Below are 21,101 nucleotides of genomic sequence, written 5' to 3'. Positions count from 1 at the left end.
CATGTCCCCTGCATTGGCAGGCGGGTTCTTAACCACTGTGCCACCAGGGAAGCCCAAGACACTCTTTTCCTGAGGAAGAGCAGGACTCTGTTCTCCCTGTCTCCATTTCGTAGAACGGCCGACACCCCAGCTCTCACGCAGTCCACTCCTGTAGCGTATCAGCCGTGGGGGCAGCTCTGTCCGTCCAGACTGTAGTTCATGGCCCTGCCCTGGAGAGCTTGGCCTCACCTGGACCCACAGGACATCCTGGCCACTAGACCTGCTTACTCCAAGCAGATGTGTTTGCACGCTGTCACCAAGTGGGGGCAGGATTCCAGACTGTTTGGGCCCCTGGGGAGGTGGGGAAGGACCCCAGGCACCCGTGCCCCACCCCCCCCGCTCTCTTGAAGCCCCCTCTGTATCCCCAGGGTCTCCACTCCGGGGACCTTCACCGGGGCCTGGGTCACATGTAGCCCAGTGGGCAGTATGTGTAGGTGGCTGTGGGCCTGGGCCCCACAGCTGGCACAGGGGCCACACCTGGGCATCACCGAGCCACAGAAGCCCCTGGGCTGACGTGAGCTGCAGCGCCTCTTGGTAGAGGAGGTGGGACCCCAGACCAACGGAGCCCATGCAGCTCTGTTTTCTAGGTATGGATATGCTGCGGCTCCCACAAGTGGATGCAGGTGTGGGCTGACTCAGTGGTCCCAGGATGGGTGGACTTCCTTGGGTCAATCCCTGGGGTCACCTGTGAGCCTTCTGGCGCCCCTGGTCCATGTGTTTTCCCTCCCTGACTGGAGCTCAGTGTGGGCAGGATGCTCGCTAGGGAGGGTAGAGAGGCCCCCGAGCACCTGCCAGGCAGGGGTTGACCCTTGGAGCACCTACACACCTCCCCCGAGGCACCTCAGCTCCTGAATGGGGCGGAGCCTTGTCCCCCGTGAGCGTGTCTGTCTGTCTGTCAGTCCGTCTGGGATGGGCTCCCCGTGAGTGGGACTGGGCCAGTTTCGTGAACTGCTGATAATTGAGACTGTGTTTTGGGATTTCCAGCGAGAGAATTGATTTTAATTATAGGTCAGGGAACAGGCACTTAGAGGCATTTGGGGCACAAACTAGGACAGAGAGTTTTTTCTAGAAGTAGGGAGCACACCAAGTACTGCCCACACGGCTGAGGTCACGCCCTGCACCTCTGGTCATTGCCGTGCTCGCCGGACCAGGCACTGACCGAAGCGCGCATCTCTGTGGAGGCAGCTACAGGGGACAGTCAGTGGAGGACGTACCGTGTGTCTGACAAGGCGTGGTCACAGGCCTCGTCTGGCGCCCTGTCTCTGGCCCAGGGTCCCCCTCCCCAGGCATGCGGGTGTGTGGTTGTACTTTAGCCTGTCAGGTTCTCAAAGCTTCGGGGTGATTCTGATGGACAGCCGGCCCCTGGCTGGCTGGCGGTCTCCAGGGCTTCTGACGGAAGGGTCCGGGCTGGGGTGGGACTGGTGCCGAGAGCCATCCCGGATGAAGCACTTTGAGAAGCAGTGCTGGGTGGAGTTGGTCAGGCTCTGGGTGCACGACCCCCTTATAGATCCGGAGGGGCTTGGCCAAGGATTTCTCCCGTTTCTGTTTCCTTTGGCCCCACCCCCAGCCCAGCTCTGATTAGGCAGGAGTCCTCGTCCTCCAAGGGACACCATGACTGTTAGAAAACCCAGCAGTCGTCTGTGCCTTTGGGATTCGCGTTGGTGTGTGGCCGGCCGGTGGGGGCCACGGGGAGGCAGTGTGCCCTGTCCACCCCTTGTGTAGGCTCTGAGCTCTGAGGGGAGGGGCCGCCAAGACTGCAGCAGAGGGGAGAGCCCAGGAAGAGAAGGCTGGAGGCAGATGGATGGGCGTGGGTGTGGGGCGGGGTCACCCCCAGTGTGGGCCAAACCTTCTGCCCGAGCGCAGAGGGCCAGGGCCCTGGATGGTCCCTGCCGGCCCAGTGCCAGGCTCTCAGCAGCCCAGCACTTGGAGCTGCTGACAGCTCCAAGGCAGGCTTCTGCTGCTGGGACAGCAGAGGGCCCACCCACCCAGCTGGGGTTTAGGTTGCCAGGGGCCCCCTCCTCTGCCCTGATCCATCTTCCCCGTTCCCTCTCTGAGACGCAGAGAGTGGGGCCTCGAGTGTTCTGGGTGTGGGGTGTGGCTGTTGCCGGGGCCTGTGCTGAGTAAAGCAGGCGGTTCCTGCAGTTGGCTCCCCCTCACTGGGCTCCCTTGTTCCCGGAAGGCGCCTCCAGATTGCCCTCTGAGAAAGGGGAGAGAGAGATTTGTTCTATTTCAAGGGATGTGTAATAAAGCAAAAACAAAATAACCATAATTTAGATCTTCAAAAAAGTTAATGGCAGAGGCTGCTCCTGTTAACCCGTGGAGTTTGATGGCCATGGTTTAAGCCCCTTATGCATCTGCTGTTCTCATTTTAAAAAGCTCTTCAGTGTGAAAGGCGGTCTGTGGACAAGGCACCGCATCCCAGCAGTGGGACATCTTCTTTCCTTGGGGTATAAGCAGTTAGGAGTCTTCCTGGAAAAGAACAACTGAGAAGCCAGAAGCCACTGCGCCCTCTTAGGGCTTCTGTGTCCACAGATAGTATCAGGATTCTCAGTCCTCTGGGGGACTCTTTCCCTTCCCTTGGTCCCCCCCAGACCTACCCCCAGTTCACCAGATCAAGCCACACAATTTCCCCTCCAGACTGGGCTGCCTACTTGGATAGCACCGTGGGAAATCGGGAGCATCTTATGCTGTCAGAGCTGGGAGGGCTCTCGGGGGCAGCACCGGGCACACGGCACCTGTCTTTTCACCCTGAGAGGTGAGCATGTAAAACAGTAAGAAGAAACAGGTGAAGTGCTTTATTTAGCGGCACATGTCTAGAGTGTTATTTAGACACGCGATCATTGTAACAAATACTAGTGAGGTGTTTTGCGTTCCTGTTTTTCTGCTGAGTCTTTGAAGCTGGATGTGAATTTTGTACCTGCAGAACCTCCAAGATCACGTGAGGCAGGGGCTGCCATGTCGGGTGCTGACGACCTGGCTCAGCCCCTGAGGAAACTGAGACCCAAAGGGTCCAGAGACTTGGCAGGGACCACCCAGCAAGGTGGGCACAGGAGCCCGGGCTCCATCCTCCTCCAGGTCCCAGGGCAGCAGAGCAGACCCCAGACCTGGAAGGCATGGATCCTGGAGGCTTGGCGCGCTCCCTGGTGGCCACGCGAGGCCTTGGCTCAGCGCGCTCACAGATTGCTGAGACCCCGTCCCCTTGGACCGCAAGCCTTTGTCAGCATGTCCAGCCCACTGGTGTGGACAGAAGTGGCCCCACGTTCTCTCCTGGGGTCTGGGCATGGGGATGCCTATGGGCGCACCCCTCCCAGCACATCCTTTCTGGACACGCCAGCGTGTGAGTGTGCTGCGCAGGGCGTGGGCAGTGGGATCTGTTTGGTCACGGACCACCACCACCACCCCACCCCACCCTCCAATCTAGTGATGGCTGTGGGCCCTTTCTCAGGAGATTAGGAAGCCCGGGGCCCATGGGTCCCTGATGCTTGCAAGAGGCACTGCACTTTCTGCCTAAGGGTGTGCCCACAGCACATTCCCCGCAGAGCTGCCTGCTAGCTGTTGCATCTGCTGGACCGTGGGCAGGAGGGCGCAGTTGCCCTCTCCCGAGCCTTGCTCTGAGCTCTTGTGTTTAAATGAGATTTTTAAGGGTCCTCCAACAATCCACTGAACCGCTGCCACAGCCCTCACCAAGCTTCACCCACTGACCCAGGCTGTCCTCCCTATTCTTGGCCTGGGTGCCAGGTGCATCAGACCAGGGAGTGGGCACGGGCCCGGTCAGCAGGGCTGCCCCCAGAAGGTGCCCAGTGGCTGAATGAATGCAGCTTGGGGGCGGCAGATTCTGGCTGAACCTTCCTGTACATCGCAGCTAATCGGGTCCCCTCCTTGTCTCCTTGGAGTAATGGTTACTAGTGGTGACAGCTGAGGCCCAAGGATTCCGCTGTCATTCACCAGCTGCAGTGGTTAGGGGCAGCGTTGGGGTTTTGAGAAACGTGGGAAAGCCACGATGGCCTATCCAGTGAGGGAAACCAAAGCCTCGGGTGTTTTCTAGAATGCCCCTCCCCCGCTCTGAGTCACTGGCTTGCTCCACGGAGGAGAGGAGACGTGTGTTCTGATCACTTTTGTCTTCTCGGATTACAGGGCTGTTCAGCCTAGGGTGACTAAGTGGGAGCGTTCTGTGGGTCTTAAATGCTTTCAGCTGGGTGTTTCTATAGCGTGGTCTCCATAGCACCCGCTAAGCAAGGAGCAGGGGAAGGTGGGGGCAGGGAGGATGCAGGACGCCAGGAGCCTGGCCACGGTGCCTGCCCGTGGCAGGGACCGGCTTGGGGCGTTTTCTGGGGCCTGTTGCTAAGTCATCAGAGCTGTAGGGTCAGGCACGTTCTGTCCTCTGCACGTCCCAGAGAGCGCGGCCACTCCTGCACATTTGGGGAGTGTCCCTGCCGACAGCGGCCAGCAGCCAGCTTGGCCTGGAGGCTGCAGCGGGGGGCGGGGCGGGGGTGTGTGTCCTCCTCCTCCGCCCGTTCGAGGGCGAAGCTCCTCACTTGGCCTGGATTTCTAGGATCTGCCCGTGAAGTGGTGGCCTCTCTCCACAAGGAGGCAGCGTCCTGGGAAAGGAGGTCAGGAGGGCCTGCCGTCGTTCCTTGACAGAAGTGGCAGCCAGTGTCCTGGCCGGCTAGCTCTCTGCCCAAGCCAGATGATTGGTGTGGGGACCGTGGAGGAAAGGTCGGCTCTCCAGGTCCTTGTGGCCCCCGCCTGGGCTGGCCCTCCTGGCTGGTGTAGCTCGACGTCTCTCCTGCCCTATCCCAGGCACCTGTGGTCCCTGGGAAGACACTGGGTGGCTCTCGTAGCCCCAGGTTCCCTGCCTGAGACCTGAGCTGCTCCTGGCCATTCTTGGGGCTCGTTTGAATAAATGGAAATCTTAAAAATAAACCACCACTCCCTCCCTCGGCACGGGAGGCTGCCAGGCAGCTAATGAGGCCAGTGCCCCGCGTCATCTCGTCCAGAGCTGGTTTCTCTCCCCTCCAGGGAGTGGGAGCGTTGAGGTGAAAGATGTTACCGCAGCCTGAAAACCCAGAAACCGTCGGCAGGACGGACGGGGACACCGGGCCGGCACGAGGAGGAGCCGTCCTCAGCAGTGGGCTCGGGGCGGGCGGACCCTGGGGGCCCACGTCCCAGTTTACGCTGCTGTCCTGGGGTAACCGCTGGAGGAGGTGCCTTGCCCTCCCCAAAGTCCCGAATTAGGGTACAGTGGGAGGTTTCCCTTGGGCCTTCCTGCATGAGGCTCCGTGCTGATCTCTCAGTGTCTCAGCCCCTCTTGCCTGGGCGTGGGGTCTCCACGTGCCTGGCTCACCCCGCGCCCACCCCTGGCCAGCACTGGAGCAGCCCCCAGGGAGGGTAGGAGGTGGTGACCCCGGTGAAGGGCTGGCCGGCTGGGGCTTACCCTGGGGTTAAAAGCCAAACTCCTTCCGGAGCCTCGCAGCAACTTTTCCTGAGGCTGCCCCTTAAGGGGCTCCCAGGACCCCAGCCGAGCCCCTGTATGTGCCCCTGTATGCAAGGATGGGCAGGACAGGCCAAGGGAGGCGTCTTTATTCAGGGCTGGTTGAAGCCTGCAAGGCCACGCTGACGTCCCACCATCCCCTGGATGTGGTAGGGCAGCCACGGAGCAGAGCGGGCATGGGACCCTCCGGGGGATTTCAGTCTAGCATTGGGTATTGTTTAGGTGATAGGGCAGGCGCAGCGGGGTTGTGCATCAGGGTCCCCCTCTCTGTGAGGGAGCCCAGCCCCTTCCAGGCCCTTCTGTCCAGAGGGTGTTCCCGCCCCCAGGCTTCCTGTCCGCATAAGGGCTTCGGGTGTGAGCCACTCCCCCTTGGTGGGCGGCACCTGAAGGGACCTCCCCACACAGCACAGCCTTGCCCACGGTGGCCTCCACAGGCCCCCAGTAGCACCCCAAATCTGCAGACTTGCTCCCCTACTTCCTGGAGGAGCTACGGTGCAGGGGGTGTTCTGCAGGAGCAGGGGCTGCAGGCTCTGATGCGCACGCGTCCCAGAACCCGGAGGAGAGCACTGGGAGCTGCTGGGCTGCTGGGGTGGGGGGCCGCGGCGGTGGCAGCAGGGCTGCCCTGGAGGCCTCTCTCCTCCTGCACAGACTTTCTCAGGCACACCCACCCCGAGGTGTGGCGGCCCTGCAGCTGCTCAGGAGGACCAGGGCCGGCTCCTTTAGGGCTGGGGTAGTGGACTGGCCCATTTTGGCTGCCCTCCCAGGGCGAGGAGAGGGGGTTCAGTGTTGAAGGCGGGGTGATCTGCAGGCGTTGGAAGGGGGAGCAGGGTCCCAGTCCTGGTGAGGGCGCTGGGCAGGCCCTGCCTGGGGTAGTGTGCTCACTCACGCTGACTGAGCTGAGCTGTGCACTGGTGAGAGCGCTGGGGACGGCCCACGCCCGGCAGGCAGGCCCTCGCCCTCCAGCTGAGCGCGCTGGAGGGGAGGGGAGGGGAGGTGACAGGAACAGCCTGCACTGCGCCCACCGGCTCCGCACCGCCCACCCACGCTGAGTCAGAGCTGGTGGAGGAGCCGGGCGAGTCGGGCAGGGGAGGCCGCCCCCTCGTGGCCTGGACCTGCCCGCGCCGCCGGGGATGGGGCTTGATTGGGCAGAGGCTGCTCCCTGGCCGGCCACAGGACAGCGACACCAGCTTGGGGCGGGGAGTCTGTGCCCCGTGTGGAGCGTGGAGGGGCGAGAGGGGAGACAGGAAGGGGCTGGCAGGGCTCCCACACCCGGGAAGCTGGGCCCTGCAGACCCACACCCAGACGTGGAGAGGGGCCTGCAGGCCCCCCTGGGACAGCTGCCCCTAGTCTTGCTGGTACTTTATTACTGAAACTTTCCAACCTGCAGAGAACGTTCTGGGGTGCCCCAGTATCAAGCGGGGTCTCCTGTGTCTGCGTTCTCTGCCCACCCCATGGGATCTGGGTGTGAATTAGTCATTCTCCAGCACAGTGCCAGCTGAGCTTTCCTGGTCTACCGAGCATTAGGGTGGCTCTTATTAGGTTCGGAGTCCGGGTCCGAGGGAGGTGACCACCGCCACCAGCCTCACCAAGCAACCTGCCAGCATGGTCCCCACATGGACGGCTGCTGGGGCACCAGGGGGCAGTGGCACAGCAGGGCAGCCCCATGGCCAGGGTGAGTCACACGGCCAAGCCCCACACCAGTGCGCCGGCCGGGAGGTGTGCTCCCCCTCCGTGGGGCCACCCAGAACTGGAGGTGAGCACGCGCTGTCCCATCGCTGGCTCATCTGCCTCTTCTATCCCCTCTCCCACCCCCAGTACATCGACGCCATCGGCAACAAGCAGGGGGAGCTGGAGAGCTACGTGTCCGACGGCTACAAGACTGCTCTCACTGAGGAGAGGAGGAGGTTCTGCTTCCTGGTGGAGAAGCAGTGTGCCGTGGCCAAGAACTCCGCCGCCTACCACTCCAAGGTGGGTGCTCACTCTGCGCGGGGCCAAGCCCTTGTTGGCGAAACGACTGCTTCCCCCGGGAGCACCGGGACGCGTCCAGCCTGGAGCTGTCGTGAAGGAACATTGTGCTGAACATCCCATGTGTTTTGGATTTCCCCAGGGCGGGAGTTCTGGAAGGAGAGTTACCAGGTTAAAGCTGCAGATGCTTTAAGACGCCCGTTAGAAGTTGCGGGCTGTGTTTTTGAGAGCACTTATGCTAACAGCCCACTAAGAGGGTCTCCTCCAGGGATCGAGCTCCTTGGGAGGGGCTGCAGTGCCAGGGAACCCCTACAGAGGCCAGCTTAGGCCCCCGGGGCCAGCGAGACCCAGAGGACACACCTCCCCTGCAGGGACAGGTAGCTTCACTGAGGCTTCTGTTCTTGTAGTGCACAGGTAGGAGCTGGGGTGGGGTCAGAGCTGTCTGCGGGAACATTCCAGAACGTTCTGAGAGTTAGGTGTGGTTAGGCAGCTCAGCCAACCAGGGAGGCCCTCGTTTGTGTCCTTTTTCCATAAAGGGCTTCTGCGGGTCAGCACCTCATACACATGCTTGATCTGACTCAGCTTCTGGTCCCCAGGCGGGAGCTGCCAAGGAGACAGATGCCCTCCCTCCGCGGAGAGGCTCCTGCTTGCCTGGGCCTGCCCAAGGGCCTGCCGCCACCACAGGTGCAAAGCAAGGATGGTGACAGGACTTACGTCCTTTGCAGGGTTGGGGGTCGGGCCACCCCACCGAGTGCGGCTTTGCCGGCAGGCCCTGTGCCCCGAGGGCTCACTGGCAGCAGGGCGGTACTTGCTGCAGTTCTCCAGCAGGGCCTCCGCAGCGCCCACGCGACCCCAGGCAATACTGTGGCAGGCATATGCGCCCTCTGGCGGCTGGGCCCCGTGACTGGTCAGGGAGAGCGCAGGCCCATACGTGCAGGAAGGGCAGGAAAGCAGTCCTTTTCCAGGATGCCACCACCTCCGTCTCCTGGGGGGCCTGATCACGTGTATGTGAGACACGACAGCTAACTTTCCAGGGAGCTGGACGCCAGCCCCCTGGTAGGTTTCAAAGAGGCACAAGCCCCCCCGGGCTGGGGCACCAGGGCACGAAGGCAGCACCACCCCAGCCTATTCCCAGCAGCAGGCGCCCGGCATTTCCCTGTGCCTGGGTTCAGGCCCGACAGCGACAGGGCCGTCATCAGGGTGGGAGCCCTGGGCTGCGGCGCCCTGATTCTGGGTTGTCCCTGTTAGTACAGGGTCCCTGCTGACCCGCTTTCTCACCACCAGCCCAGACCCATCAGCTATTTCTCTCAACCAGGAGCCAGTTAGTAAATATCTCGTTCTGGTTATTGCACAAAGAAGTGGCCACAGATGGGTAAACCAACGGACGTGGCTGTGTTCTAGTCAAACCTCGTTCACAGACGAGCAGCTAGCCCTCGGGTGGTTGGTTGTTGGCCCCTGGTTTAAACCAACAGGTGGTAGAGGGGGCCACGGCCTGCTCCAAAGGGCTGTTTGTCCAGCAACCTCCAGTTTCCCCATGTGGGCGCCACCTCCCTGCCCCAGACACAGGTCAAAAGAAGTGGGAAGAGAGACTTCCCTGGCGGTCCAGTGGTTAAGACACGGCGCTTCCATTGCAGGGGGTGCAGGTTCGATCCCCGGTCAGGGAACTAAGATCCCTCATGCTGCGCAGCACTGCCAAAAAATGGGGGGAAAAAAAGTGGGAAGATAAGTGAGGAGACACAGTGAGGGCTGGACAGACCCTTCCGAGGTCCTGGAGACCGTGACTGCCCCAAGCGGGGGGGCAGCTCCACCCGGGGGGGTCTGGGGTCTGCAGTGGAACATGGGTTGTGTCACCTGTTGCAGGTAGGGTAGCCCACTTTGGTCAGAGGGCCAGGAGAGGGGGAGGGCACAGCTGCACCCCAGGCCCTGAGTGTGTCCATGTCGTGGACACAGGGCCCCTGAATGGGCTGCAGGGAACCTCAGGCTGGTGTCTCACTCTGGCTGCACCCCCATCCTGGGGCCCCGGTCAGGCCTGTGGCTTCCTTATCCTTTGTCAGGCCCTGTGCTCTTCTGGCTAGCTGTGTCCTGGGCAGGCCCTGGTGCACACTGGAGGGACAGCTGGGCTTGTGGGCCCCTGGGTGGTGCCCTGATTGTAGCTGGGCTTTGGGCAGCTCTGTCCCTTCCCCACAGTCTCCTCTGTCCCTGCGAGGTTTCCTGGCCCTCAAGTCTGCCCAAGTGGCGCTCTTCCTAGTATCTCATGGTTTGCCCACAAAGGGCCTTTCTGTTCCGTGGCTGACCACTTGAGCACCTGTCCATTTCAGCTCCCTCGGGCCCCTGGGGAGGCCCGCCCTGATCAGGCCTTGGTTTGATCTCATTCCTGAGGGTCCCTCGACTGCACAGCTCACTGCATCTTCTCAGCCCCTTTCCTAGGTCAGGGGTCAGGGACCTACAGGTGGCTCATCTGGCTGTAAGGTACCCCACCTGGTGAAGAGCAGCCCTAGCCAGGTGTGCCCCTCCCGGGGTGCCAGGCGGGAGCCAGGGGGCTGCATCAGTGAGGTCGGCAGCAGGCCCTGGGCTCCCCCAGCCCTGCGGGCAGGCTACAGGAGCCCGCGGCCGGCCCTCACTGCCACGCTGTTCGGCTTTCTCCGCTTCAGGGCAAGGAGCTGCTGGCACAGAAGCTGCCGCTGTGGCAGCAGGCCTGTGCCGACCCCAACAAGATCCCAGACCGCGCCGTGCAGCTGATGCAGCAGATGGCCAGCAGCAATGGGTCTATACTCCCCAGCGGCCTGTCGGCCTCCAAGTCCAACCTGGTCATCTCAGACCCCATTCCGGGGGCCAAGCCCCTGCCGGTGCCCCCTGAGCTGGCCCCGTTTGTGGGGGTAAGTCCTTGCTCTGGAAAGCTTTATGGGGGTGTGGGGGGATGGCCCCCCTTGGCACCAACGGTTGGCATCCCGTAGCAGCTGGGGTGCGCCCCTGCTGGGGGCAAGGGATTCTCCACACTGGCCTCACCCGGGCCGGGCCCTCCTGCCACACCGCCCCCATGCCGCCTCTTCCCGACAGCGGTTGTCTGCCCAGGAGAACACGCCGGTCATGAATGGCGTCTCAGGCCCCGACAACGAGGACTACAACCCCTGGGCTGACCGCAAGGCCGCCCAGCCCAAGTCCACATCTCCTCCGCAGTCTCAGAGCAAGCTGAGCGACTCCTACTCCAACACGCTTCCTGTGCGCAAGAGCGTGGCCCCCAAGAACAGCTACGCCACCAGTAAGAGCTCCGCTGGGGCCCCGGCCCGGGCCCCTCCCGTAGTAGTAACATCACACCTGAGGGGAGGCTGGGGAGGTCCAGAGGCTCGCAAGTGTGCATGCCTGCGTGCAGCACCCCGGGGGCCCCTTTGAGATTGCCTTCCTGGACCCTTGGGCTTGGCCAGGCTCCCCCATTAAGTGAACATGATAGGGCGGGGCAGTGTGGGGACTCCAGCAGCTCAGCTGGTGACAGGAGCAGGTGGATGACGCTGGGGAGGGCTTTGCTGACCGTGGCACAGGTTCCCGCCCTCCCACGTCTGCCGTGGTCGGCACTCTCCCTCCTGCAGCCCCACCGGTGGCCTCGGCCCGTGAGGGTCTCCTGAGTAGCAGATGGGAAAGCTGAGGCTCAGGCCCAGAGAATTGCCCCTGCTGATGAGTGGCAGGTCAGAGGCTGAGTCCACACGCACCCCAGCTCCCAGGCCCTTCCGCAGTGTGAGCCAGCAGCCCTGGAGGCCTGGTAGTCGTCCATCAGGATGGACAGTCCACCTCCAGGCCCACCTGGGGCCTCCTAGCCGCTCACCATCGGGCAGCTGAGCTGACGGGAGGGTGACCGTGCCCTTACCCGCTCGGGGCAGAGATCCCCCTCACACCTGCCCTGTCGTCCCGGCAGCCGAGAACAAGACCCTGCCCCGCTCGAGCTCCATGGCAGCTGGTCTGGAGCGCAATGGCCGCATGCGGGTGAAGGCCATTTTCTCCCACGCGGCTGGGGACAACAGCACCCTACTGAGCTTCAAGGAGGGCGACTTCATCACCCTGCTGGTGCCTGAGGCCCGTGACGGTTGGCACTACGGCGAGAGCGAGAAGACCAAGATGTGAGTCCTGTGTGGGCAGTGGGAACGTCGGCCTCATGACCTGGTCCTCAGACGTCCTGACTCTGGGCTCTGGGTCCTCCTTTGAACTGATGGTCCAGGTCCCACGCTTCTGTTGGGAGGGACAGATGTAGCCGAGGGCCCCCCACCGTCCCTCACTTCCACATCCCCTGACCTAGCCCATCATCCCACGTGTGCCCTCCCAGTCAGCAGAGGCCAGCCTTCCACCCCAAAACCTTTACGTGCATGTGAGCAGCCCTCGCGCTGGGGTTCTAGAAGTGGCCTTGAGCCGGATGGGCCGCGCCGTCACGGCTTAATTGAACGCCTGTTGCCAAGAGGCTGTGCCAACGCCTGGCTCTTGTTCAGCCAGGGCCCGCCCAGGTCAGGGGCTGTCCCGTCCCACCTGCACGCTTCACACCCCACTCCACCGCCACCACCATTGTCTGCATGCGTCTGTCCGCCGGGTGAGAGACCCCTGCCCCGGGGCAGAAGCAGCCTGCCTTAGCCGGGAGGAAGATGCTGCGCGGAGCCTGGCTCTGGCCCACTGGCAGCCGCCACCCTTGAGGGGCAGCTCTGAGGAGCGGGGGCACCGGCAGGGCACCCGCATCCCCAACACCACACCTGCCTCCGCCAGGCAGCCTCTCACGTTGGTGCCGTGGTTCTGTGTGGCCAGTTGGGGCTCCGCCCAGCTGGGCCACGTGGCAGGAAACCAGCCCTGTTTGTTGAAGAAGTAAGAGCCCTGCTTGGGTCCTGGCACCTTCCCTCACCCCCAGCCTGGCTCCCGTCCGGAGCAGGGCAGTTCCGAGCTGCATGCATGCCCCGCGTGGGTGCTGCGGTCTCTTGGTCTCCCTGGAGCGCGCACACGTGTTCCCTCAGGTGCAGCCAGGCCGGGGAATGGGTGGGACTTGGCGCCGGAACGCAGAGGCCCTGGCACACTCTGACAGGGTCTGCTCTTCCAGGCGGGGCTGGTTTCCCTTCTCCTATACCCGGGTCCTGGACGGCGACGGCGGTGACAGATTGCACATGAGGTGAGCATGCCGACAGGGGCAGGTGGCCCATAGCTCTGGGAAGGGGCTGCGCCTTTGAGGCCCTAGGGTGCAGGGGTGCGGAGGTGCTCTGAGGGCGGCGTCTGAGAGCCCCGGGGGTCGCTGCCAGCTGTGGGGGGCGGGGTGGGGGCCCCGTGAGCCCCCCAGGTCCCTCTGGCCCTCGGGAAAGCAGGAGACTCGCTGCCGGAGCCAGCAAGGGGCTGAGCGGCTGCCGTAGGGCTCGGCTCCCCTCCCGCCTGCACGCTTCACACCCCGCTCCTAGGAGGGGGCTGGCCCACCGGGGCGGCGTGGCTGCACCCCAGGCCCCAGAGAGCAGCCTCTCGTTCCGCCTCCCTTGCGGGGCCCGGCGAGGTGGGGGGCCCGAGCTGACGGCCCTGCGCCACGTCCCCACAGCCTGCAGCAGGGGAAGAGCAGCAGCACGGGCAACCTCCTGGACAAGGAAGACCTGGCGCTCCCGCCCCCCGACTACGGCACATCGTCCCGGGCCTTCCCCGCCCAGACGGCCGGCCCTTTCAAGCAGAGGCCGTACAGCGTGGCCATGCCTGCCTTCTCCCAGGTGAGCTGGGGGCCTTGGCAGGGGCCGTTGATGGGTGGGCTCGGCTGCAGTCCTGTGTTGGCACCTCCACTGGAAGGCCGTGGGCTCGGGGGTCTGGGCCTGGCATCTGCACCCCTGCTGTGGCCACCTCAGGGGGCACGGCCAGACGTCCTCTATAGTCTCAGGGCTCTAGAGAAGGCACGGCGGCCCCTCTGCCTGCCCTTCCCTCGGGCTCGGGTGCTGCCGGCCTTGAGACTGCACTGGACGCTGCCTCTCGGGAGGAGCCCCTTCCCTGAGAGCCGTGGGGCTCCTGCCATCATGGGTCCGAGTGCAGACGAGTGCCTGCCACTCAGGGCCTGAGACGTGGCCGGAACCTTCTAGTTAGTGTGTTTCTGGGGCCCTTAGGAGGCAGGGCCGGGCACGTGAGGTCAGGCCACCTGGTACCAGGCGACCAGAGGCAGAAGACTGAGGCTTGGGTCCCCGGTGGATCCCCTGATGGATCCCCCGTGTGCCTGGTGGTCTTGAGGTCAAGGCGGGGCTGGGGTGTGAGTGTGGACGGTGCTGCACAGCTCTGCTGGGGAAGCTCGTGGGGTGGAGGGGGCCCAGGCTTCCAGGGCGTTCATCTGCTGTGGCTGCGTGGTAGGCGGGGGCCAGCAGCTCTGTTCCGGTGCCGCTCTCTAGGGCAGGGCCTCCCTCGGTTTGGGGATTGGGGGGCCCAGCCAGACGGGAGAGAAGAGAAGAAACCCTAGAGGTTTCTCTAGGGTTTGAGCAGCCAGAGAGTTGACCCAACAGCTGGGGCTCTCATATTGACAGTGTGATGTCAGAAGTGGGTGAGGCAGGGAAGGGCTCTGGGTGCGTGGTGGCCGACTCTCCCTTCCAGCTGTCCCTGTCCTGTCCTCGGCCACCTCTCCTTCCTGTGAGGAGGGCTCAGCTGGCATATGCTGTGTGAGGTGTCGAGGGTGGAGGGAGCCGTCTTCAGGGAATTGACGGCTCAGGCAGAGTGAACATGTGATTCGAGACAGCTTAAGTGGTGAGAGGGGAAGGCCGAGGTGGTGTGGCCGGACCCTTGGATGGAACCTTTCAGAGAAGGTGATGTTGGGACCAGTGGCCAGGGCCAGCAGCAGGGAGGGAGAGGCTGATCCCACCTTGGGAGAGGCGTGGCGCCTCGGGGGGCCACAGGGCCAGGCTGCGGAGCAGTGAGACGCTTCAGTCCCTCTGCAGCCTCACCCAGGCCTCGGCTGGCCTGGCCTGGAGAGGTCTGACCACTGCTTGTTGCTCTCGCTTCCTGGTTGCTGGTTTTGGTTTTGATGCTTAGAGAGCTGAGGAGGGTGTCCCCAGTACCCCTCAATGGCTTTGGGGCGGCAGCTGCTTCAGGGCCAGGAAGCTGCAGCTGGGTGTGGGGCGCTCAGGGGCCGGCACAGGCGTGCATGAGGCAGGCGTGCGGGTGACCTTCGGTGCAGCCACCCTCCCCACGCCAGCCTCCGCCAGCCTGGCTTCCCCGATGCCCCACCGTCAGTGGTTTCAGCCTCTGGGTTCCCCAGGAAGCCCTCACTTGCCAGGTGTTCCTACCATGTGAGCTGCAGGGCCTAAGAGCCATAGGGAACATGGGTGGAAGGGCGTCATCAGGTGGTCTGTCTTGTGTGTGCCCGGGAGCGTGAGCTCACCGTCGGCCGCTGGCCAGATAAGGAGACATCCCTGTGAATTGGGAGGTCACTGCTCAGGAGGGGAGGGGCCCCTTCATGTCCTCAGCTGCAGGCAGCACTGCACACCCTGGGGTTAGGAGGGGACCCTGCCCTGCAGATCTGGCCTCACCCCCTGAACCCCAGCCTGACCTGTTTCTTCCTTTCCTCCCCAGGGTTTGGATGATTACGGGGCACGGGCCGTGAGCAGGTAAGGGGTTTTGAGACTCGTCTTGGGGAGCTGTGGTTTTGGGGAGCTGTCCCACCGGAGGCTGGAGTTGGGTGTCTCCCCTCCCAGGCCTGCTCTGTTGGGGCCTGGCTGGAGACCATGGTGTCGCCACTCTGAGTCAGTGAGCGGGGCCCAGGGTGCCTGTTCTCTGCCCCTCACCGCGTTGTGCCTTCCCCCAGTCCGCTCTGTAGGGCAGGGCCCTCGGTGCAGGATGCCCTGTCCCCTGGCAGTAGCCCAGGGTCCCCAGATAACGCCGAGTTGGGGAAGCAGCCCCTCCTGGAGCTGCCTTCATGCTCCCCTTGCGGGCAGGTGGGTGGGTTGGAGCAAGCCGGGCCTGGCCCTGTGCCCAGGCCGGAGTCAGGGACCCACTGCAGCCACTACTGGGGCTCCCATTCTTTCCTGGTGGGGTCCTCGGGCTGCCCACAGCCGCAGCATGACCCCCTCACCTGGTGGTTTTGTGGCCCTGCTCTTTCCTGGCGTCCACACCTGCTTGTCCAGACCTCGGCCAGGAGGGGGGCCCGCCCCTGGGCTCGTCTCCCCGGAACCAGCCCAGGCCGGTGCAGATGGCTCAGGGCTGCAGCCTCCTGAACCCCTGACCCGGGCGCAGCCCTTGTCCAGGCTCTGGGGGTCTCCTGTCACCACTCCCCCAGGGCCGGTGGCCAGTCGCGCGGCTGGGAGGGCAGCTGCGGGGGAGGTGTGCGGCCCGGCAGCTGTCCTGTGCTTTGTTTCACAGCGGCAGTGGCACGCTGGTGTCCACAGTGTGAGGACGCTGACCCCGGGCAGCTGCTGCTCAGAAGAGCTTCCGCCGTCTCCCCACCCCCCCCACCCCGGTCTGTCTGGTCTCCATCGGTTTCCTCCTCGGCTCTCGTTGGTTTCTTCCTGGGTTGTTTCTCTTTCCCACTTGCCCCCTCACCCCCGCCTTTTGGTTCGTGACCCCAGACTCTGTGATCCCCCAGGGTCCATGGTGCTGCCCCATCTCCGCTCCCTGTGTTTACACGCCCCCACCCGTGTGTTGGGACCTGCCGCTGGGCAGCGCGGGCGGGGTGTCCTCGCCGCTACTCCCCATCCGCCGTATTCATGACACGCTGTCCCTCTTTGAAGGCTCACCGTGAGCCAGGTCTAAAAAGTTTGAAGAAAAAGAAAAATCTTTAAAAAACAAAAAAACAAAAAGATAAAAAACAGGAAAAGGACTTTTTTTTCCTGAAAAACAAAAACAGATATGCATGGACTCCGGTGTACGTACTGTTATCTCTGCATCTGACCCCCCAGCACACGCTGGCACCTGTGTCAGGAGAGGGAGGGTGCTGGGGGCTCCACAAGGCTTGTGGCCCCGGGGGCATCCTTCCAGGCCGCATCCAGAGAAGGGCTCGGGCTGAGCCGGGGGGCCTCCTGAGGAAGCTGGCCGCTCCTGTGAGGGAGGCCGCAGCCCCCAGCCCTGCCTGCCCGCCAGGCCGGGCTCCTGACCGCTTCCTTGTCCCGGACGCCATTGGACGATGTACAGACCAGAGCACGGCGCCAGCCTCGGGGCGCCGTGACCGCACAGTGCACTGGCGGGGAGGGGGACCGGCCGCACTCGGACATTCCAAAGACTTCCAGAGACCACCCCCAACCCCACGTGTTCTGGAAATCATTTCTTTAACCAGCCTGTGAAGGAGTGAGGGCGGCTCTGGGTGCTACACCCCTGCACCTGCCGTCGGGGAGCAGGCAGTCCCTGCCCAGTCCTCCCTAAACGCTCTCGTCTCTCTGTGTGTCTTGGTGACTTCAGAAACAGACATGCTGGACTGAGTGGCTGGCTACTGGTATTGCCTCTTCACGCCTTGAATCTGGGAAGTGAGCGAGGGCGCAGCCGCTCCGTCCTTCCCGCCACGGGAGCCCCCGTGAAGCTGTGGACGCTCCTTTTTTTGATGTGATTTAGCAAAACCCTCCCACCCCCTCCCGTGGACTAGAACATGGCTGGTAGCATTTGTGAGAGAAGCAGCTCAAGACGCAGACAGACCCTGTTTTATAATTAAGGAAAAAACAAAGCCAGAACATGGACCTTTGTAAAAAGAGCCTTCTATGTTGGTGTTCTAATTTTGCTAAAAGATCTCAAATCCAGGGGATTCCATGCTCAATGGATGAATGTAGACACAAAACCGCAAAACTTGTATGAAGATGTAAAGTGCTGAAAATATTTTTCCTGTTTCCTTTCGTCTTTTTTTTTTTTTAATCTGAATTGTGCCCTGTACTGCAGTTGTTTGAATAAAAGTTTTATTTATTGCATCGAGTTGGGTGTGGCGCCTCCTTCCAGCCCCTCTGCGTGTGTCCGGGCCACGTGCAAAGCCTGGCCTCCTCGCCGACAGAGTGACCAAGGTGCAGAGCGTGCCAGGCCACACTGCTCTCCCTGGGGGCGCCTGGGGAGGCCCGCACCTGGGGGAGAGCCACGTGGGCCTGATCCAGGGACGCCCTGCTTGAGCTGCTCCTTGGAGCTGCCTCCCTGCAGACCCCTCCCGCGGGCTGGAGAGCCAGCTCTGCCCTGTGGCTGGTGGTACATGCTCCCGGCAGCATATGCTAGCTGCCAGGCGTCCCCCCATCCTCCATCCGGCTTATGTCCCCTCGGAGTCCTCAGACCTCACTCCCACCTGCTCCACGTGCATCAACTGAGCCCTGTGTTTCCTTGCAGTGCCGATGTGGAAGTGGCCAGATTTTGAGCGGCCCCTGACTAGAGTTAGTAAGTTGCCCTGGTTTTCTTATGCTGGGGTCCGAGGGTCTGCTGAGCCTGCGTCTGCTCTCGGCTCTGGGTCTTTGCCTCCCTGGACCTCTCCTTGGGCTCTCGGATTTCCTCCCTCTGGAAGCTTGCGGGTCTGTCCTGGCCCTCTGTCTGGGTTCCCTGTTGCTTCTGCTGGGTGCTTTGGCCATAATCGGGGTGAAGCCTGGTGATCAGCTGCGAGGCTGGCTTTGGGCTCCTTCGGCTGAGCGCCCCTCAGACCGGTCCCTGAGCGTGGGTCTGAGCCCGGCCTGGCTGGCTCCTGGGTTGGTGAGTATCGCAGCCCCTCGAGGGCTGGGGAGACCAGGATGGGTGTGGGGATAGCGCCATGGCCTGTGCCCAGGTGAGAGCCACAGGCACGCGGGAGCAGCAGCATGCATCTGCCCCGCAGGGGATGAGCAGATGCAGTGGCCCCGTTCTGCGCAGGCTCAGCTGCTGTCTGCCCCGACATGGCTCCAGGGGGCTACTCCAGGCTTCCAGAGCAGGCCCCAGGGGCCTCCTCCAGCTCCCAACTGGTGATGGTCCCTTCCCCTGTGCCCTTGGAAAGCAAGCGCCAACAGCTGGGGTGGGGCGTGCAGGGGGAGCCCACTGCTCTGGGCTCCTGTGCCTGGGTCTGGGCAGCACTGCTGCCCCTCTGCCCCACCCCAGCCCTGTCACTGAGAAGTCTGCTGCGCGAAGCTGGCACGTGGGCCCTTTACAAAGATGGTCATCACTTCACCTCCTTGGGTGTCATGGAGATGCCATCCTCCCTCCCTGTGGGCAGCAGGTCCTGGACTCTCCCTCTCCCTCCTTCACTGCCTTTCTTGGTTTTTTTTTTGGTGTGTGTGTGTGTTTGTTTAGGCCACACTGCGTGGCTTGTGGGATCTTAGTTCCCTGACCAGGGATCAAACCCGGGCCCCCAGCAGTGGAAGCGCAGAGCCCTAACCACTGGACTGCCAGGGTTTTTTATCTGTATATATGTTTGTTTGTTTTTTCCTGCCTTTCTCTTTATGAGTTGCAGTGTGAGTTCTGGAAAACTCTAGAGACAAGTGCTCCTGAAATTGGGGGATGGGAGAAATGACTTTGACCCTGGCTCAGCAGTGGGTGACCTGGGCCACTCTCCTCCCCTGCATCTATCCCTCTTCTTCCGAGATGCTTTGAGACACCTGCATCTCCCGCCCCCACCTCTGCTGCCCTCGTGGTCCCTCTGAGCTGGTGGAGCCCAGCTGATCTCACCCACTGGAGGTACTGGAAGGGGGTGAAGGCTCAGGGAGGCTCGTATGGCCTCTGCCTAGAACCCCACCCCTGGATGGAGGGCAGAGCCCCAGGGGCACGGCAGGCGGGGGTGCACTCATCTCTGGGAGCTCACAGCACGGCGGCCGCAGGGTCTGCCTGTCCTGATGATCCTACCAGGTGCGGGGGTGTCACAAGCCACCTCTGGTTGGTTGAGGGACGTTGCTCAACTTTGCCAGAGCTCACAGCCCTGGGAGGAGGGCCGGGGAGGAGAACGACTCAAGTCCAGAAGGGCCGACGTTCTGAAGTTGTGCCACGTTTTAAGAGGAAAACGTGGAGGAAGTTGAAATCTATGCTGTGACTGCTCTTCGCTCCTTCTCTGCCCCGGAGTCACCACAGGACACAAGCCACGCTTCGTGCCGACCGGGCTGTTCTCAGAACCACCCCCTTTCTTATTCAAGAAGTGGATTCAGAAGATAACCGAAGGTGATTCCACCAAATCCTCAGTGACGAATGTTTCATGAGCCTGGACCCGAATGCTGCTTGGCTGCAGGGGTCCCACCTCGTCAGGCTGTGGGGGTCTGCAGAGGACTGGGTGGTGGGGACAGCCATTCCTGGCGGGGGGCCTGGCTCATGCCTCCCTTCACCATGCCCGGGACTTCAGGCCTGCCCCCCGGAGGATACAAATCCATTCCGTATAAAAGCTACCGGCTGTCCCTGTGTCCCTGCTCAGGAGGGGGACAGAGCCCAGCCACCAGTCGGGCACCTGAGTGCCTGGTGGCCCTGCCTGGGGAGGGGCCCTGGCATCCTGACAGCACTGGCTCTCGCATACTCCAGCGTCTCCCATTTGGGTCAAGAAGGGCTTGTTCTGTGTCTGGGTGGTCGTCTGTTGATTGGCCCCGGCGTCCACCCCTGGGCAGTGACGGACGTCTGCAGGACAGCAGGATCAGCAGTGCCTCAGGTCCAAATCTTGTCATGTTTTGTCATCCCAGTGTTGACCCAAGTCCCTCACCTGGGGTCACTCAGGTGCCCTCCCCGGGGGTAGCTCTTAAGCCTGTTCTTTCACAGAACATCCCAGAAGGTGGTGAGCACCCAAGGGGGCCTCACACTTCCTCTGATGCTGAAGGGTGGGAGTGTCCCACCCAGGGGTCTCTGGCTGGGGCTGCAGGAGGGAGTCGCTCCAGAGGTCTGGAGTGATTACAGCTGCCACCTCCTTCCTCAGAACCTGCAGTGTGGACAGCACATGCTTCTTCCATGGTCACACTGTTTTGGGGGACGGTGTGGGTCAGAGGCCAGACACCCTCTTCAGGGAGGTCTTCCTGGTTCAGGTGGTAGTGTGGGTTTGCCACTGACCCTTTTTTTTTAATTGAAGTATAGTTGATTTACAATGTTGTGTTAATTTCTGCCATATAGCAAAGTGATTCAGTTATACCCGTATATATTCTTTTTTATATTCTTTTCCATTATGGTTTATCACAGGATACACTGAATGTAATTTCCTGTGCTATACGGTAGGACCTTGTTTACCCATTCTATATATAATAGTTTTCATTTGCTAATCCCAAACTCCCAATCCACCCCTCCCCACCCCTCTTCCTCCTTGGCAACCACAAGTCTGTTTTCTATGTCTGTGAGTCTGTTTTGTAGATAAGTTCATTTGTATAATTTTTTTAGATTTTATATATGTGATATCATGTGCTATTAGTCATTCTTCACTTAGTATGAGAATCTCTAGGTCTATTCATGTTGCTGCAAATGGCATTATTTCATTCTTTTTTATGGCTAATATTCCATTGTGTATATACCACATCTTTATTCATTTATCTGTCAGTGGACATTTAGGTTGTTTCCATGTCTTGGCTAGTGTGAATAGTGCTGCTGTGAACATAGGGGTGCATGGATCTTTTTGAATTAGTTTCATCTGGATCACATGGCAACTCTAGTTTTGGGGGGAACCTCCAGACTCTTTTCCATAGTGACTGCACCAATCTCCCACCAACAGTGTAGGGAGGTTCCCTTTTCTCCACACCCTCTCCAGCATTTGTAATTTGTA

At 61.7% G+C, this 21,101-nt stretch overlaps 1 protein-coding gene across 5 annotated transcripts in view; it reads left to right on the top strand.

Moving 5' to 3' along the window:
• BAIAP2 (BAR/IMD domain containing adaptor protein 2) overlaps positions 1-21,101 on the top strand; it is a 70,265-nt gene that overhangs the window by 46,588 nt on the left and 2,576 nt on the right. The window contains exons 7-14 of one of the 5 annotated variants that reach the window (XM_060135551.1): positions 7,346-7,498; positions 10,147-10,371; positions 10,553-10,754; positions 11,403-11,604; positions 12,561-12,629; positions 13,041-13,203; positions 15,038-15,072; positions 17,753-17,800. In XM_060135551.1, coding sequence (XP_059991534.1) covers positions 7,346-7,498; positions 10,147-10,371; positions 10,553-10,754; positions 11,403-11,604; positions 12,561-12,629; positions 13,041-13,203; positions 15,038-15,072; positions 17,753-17,780 — 1,077 coding nt within the window. In that variant the 3' untranslated portion in view covers positions 17,781-17,800. Of the gene's footprint in view, positions 1-7,345; positions 7,499-10,146; positions 10,372-10,552; positions 10,755-11,402; positions 11,605-12,560; positions 12,630-13,040; positions 13,204-15,037; positions 15,073-15,823; positions 17,353-17,752; positions 17,801-21,101 lie in introns of those variants that run through there. The other 4 variants (XM_060135553.1, XM_060135550.1, XM_060135552.1 and 1 more) reach the window with 4 other exon arrangements.

The sequence above is a fragment of the Lagenorhynchus albirostris genome, chromosome 20 (genome assembly GCF_949774975.1).
Source record: "Lagenorhynchus albirostris chromosome 20, mLagAlb1.1, whole genome shotgun sequence".
Taxonomy (NCBI): Eukaryota; Metazoa; Chordata; class Mammalia; order Artiodactyla; family Delphinidae; genus Lagenorhynchus; species Lagenorhynchus albirostris.
Note: the sequence above shows the minus strand (reverse complement) of the source record. Positions and strands in the feature narration are given on the sequence as shown.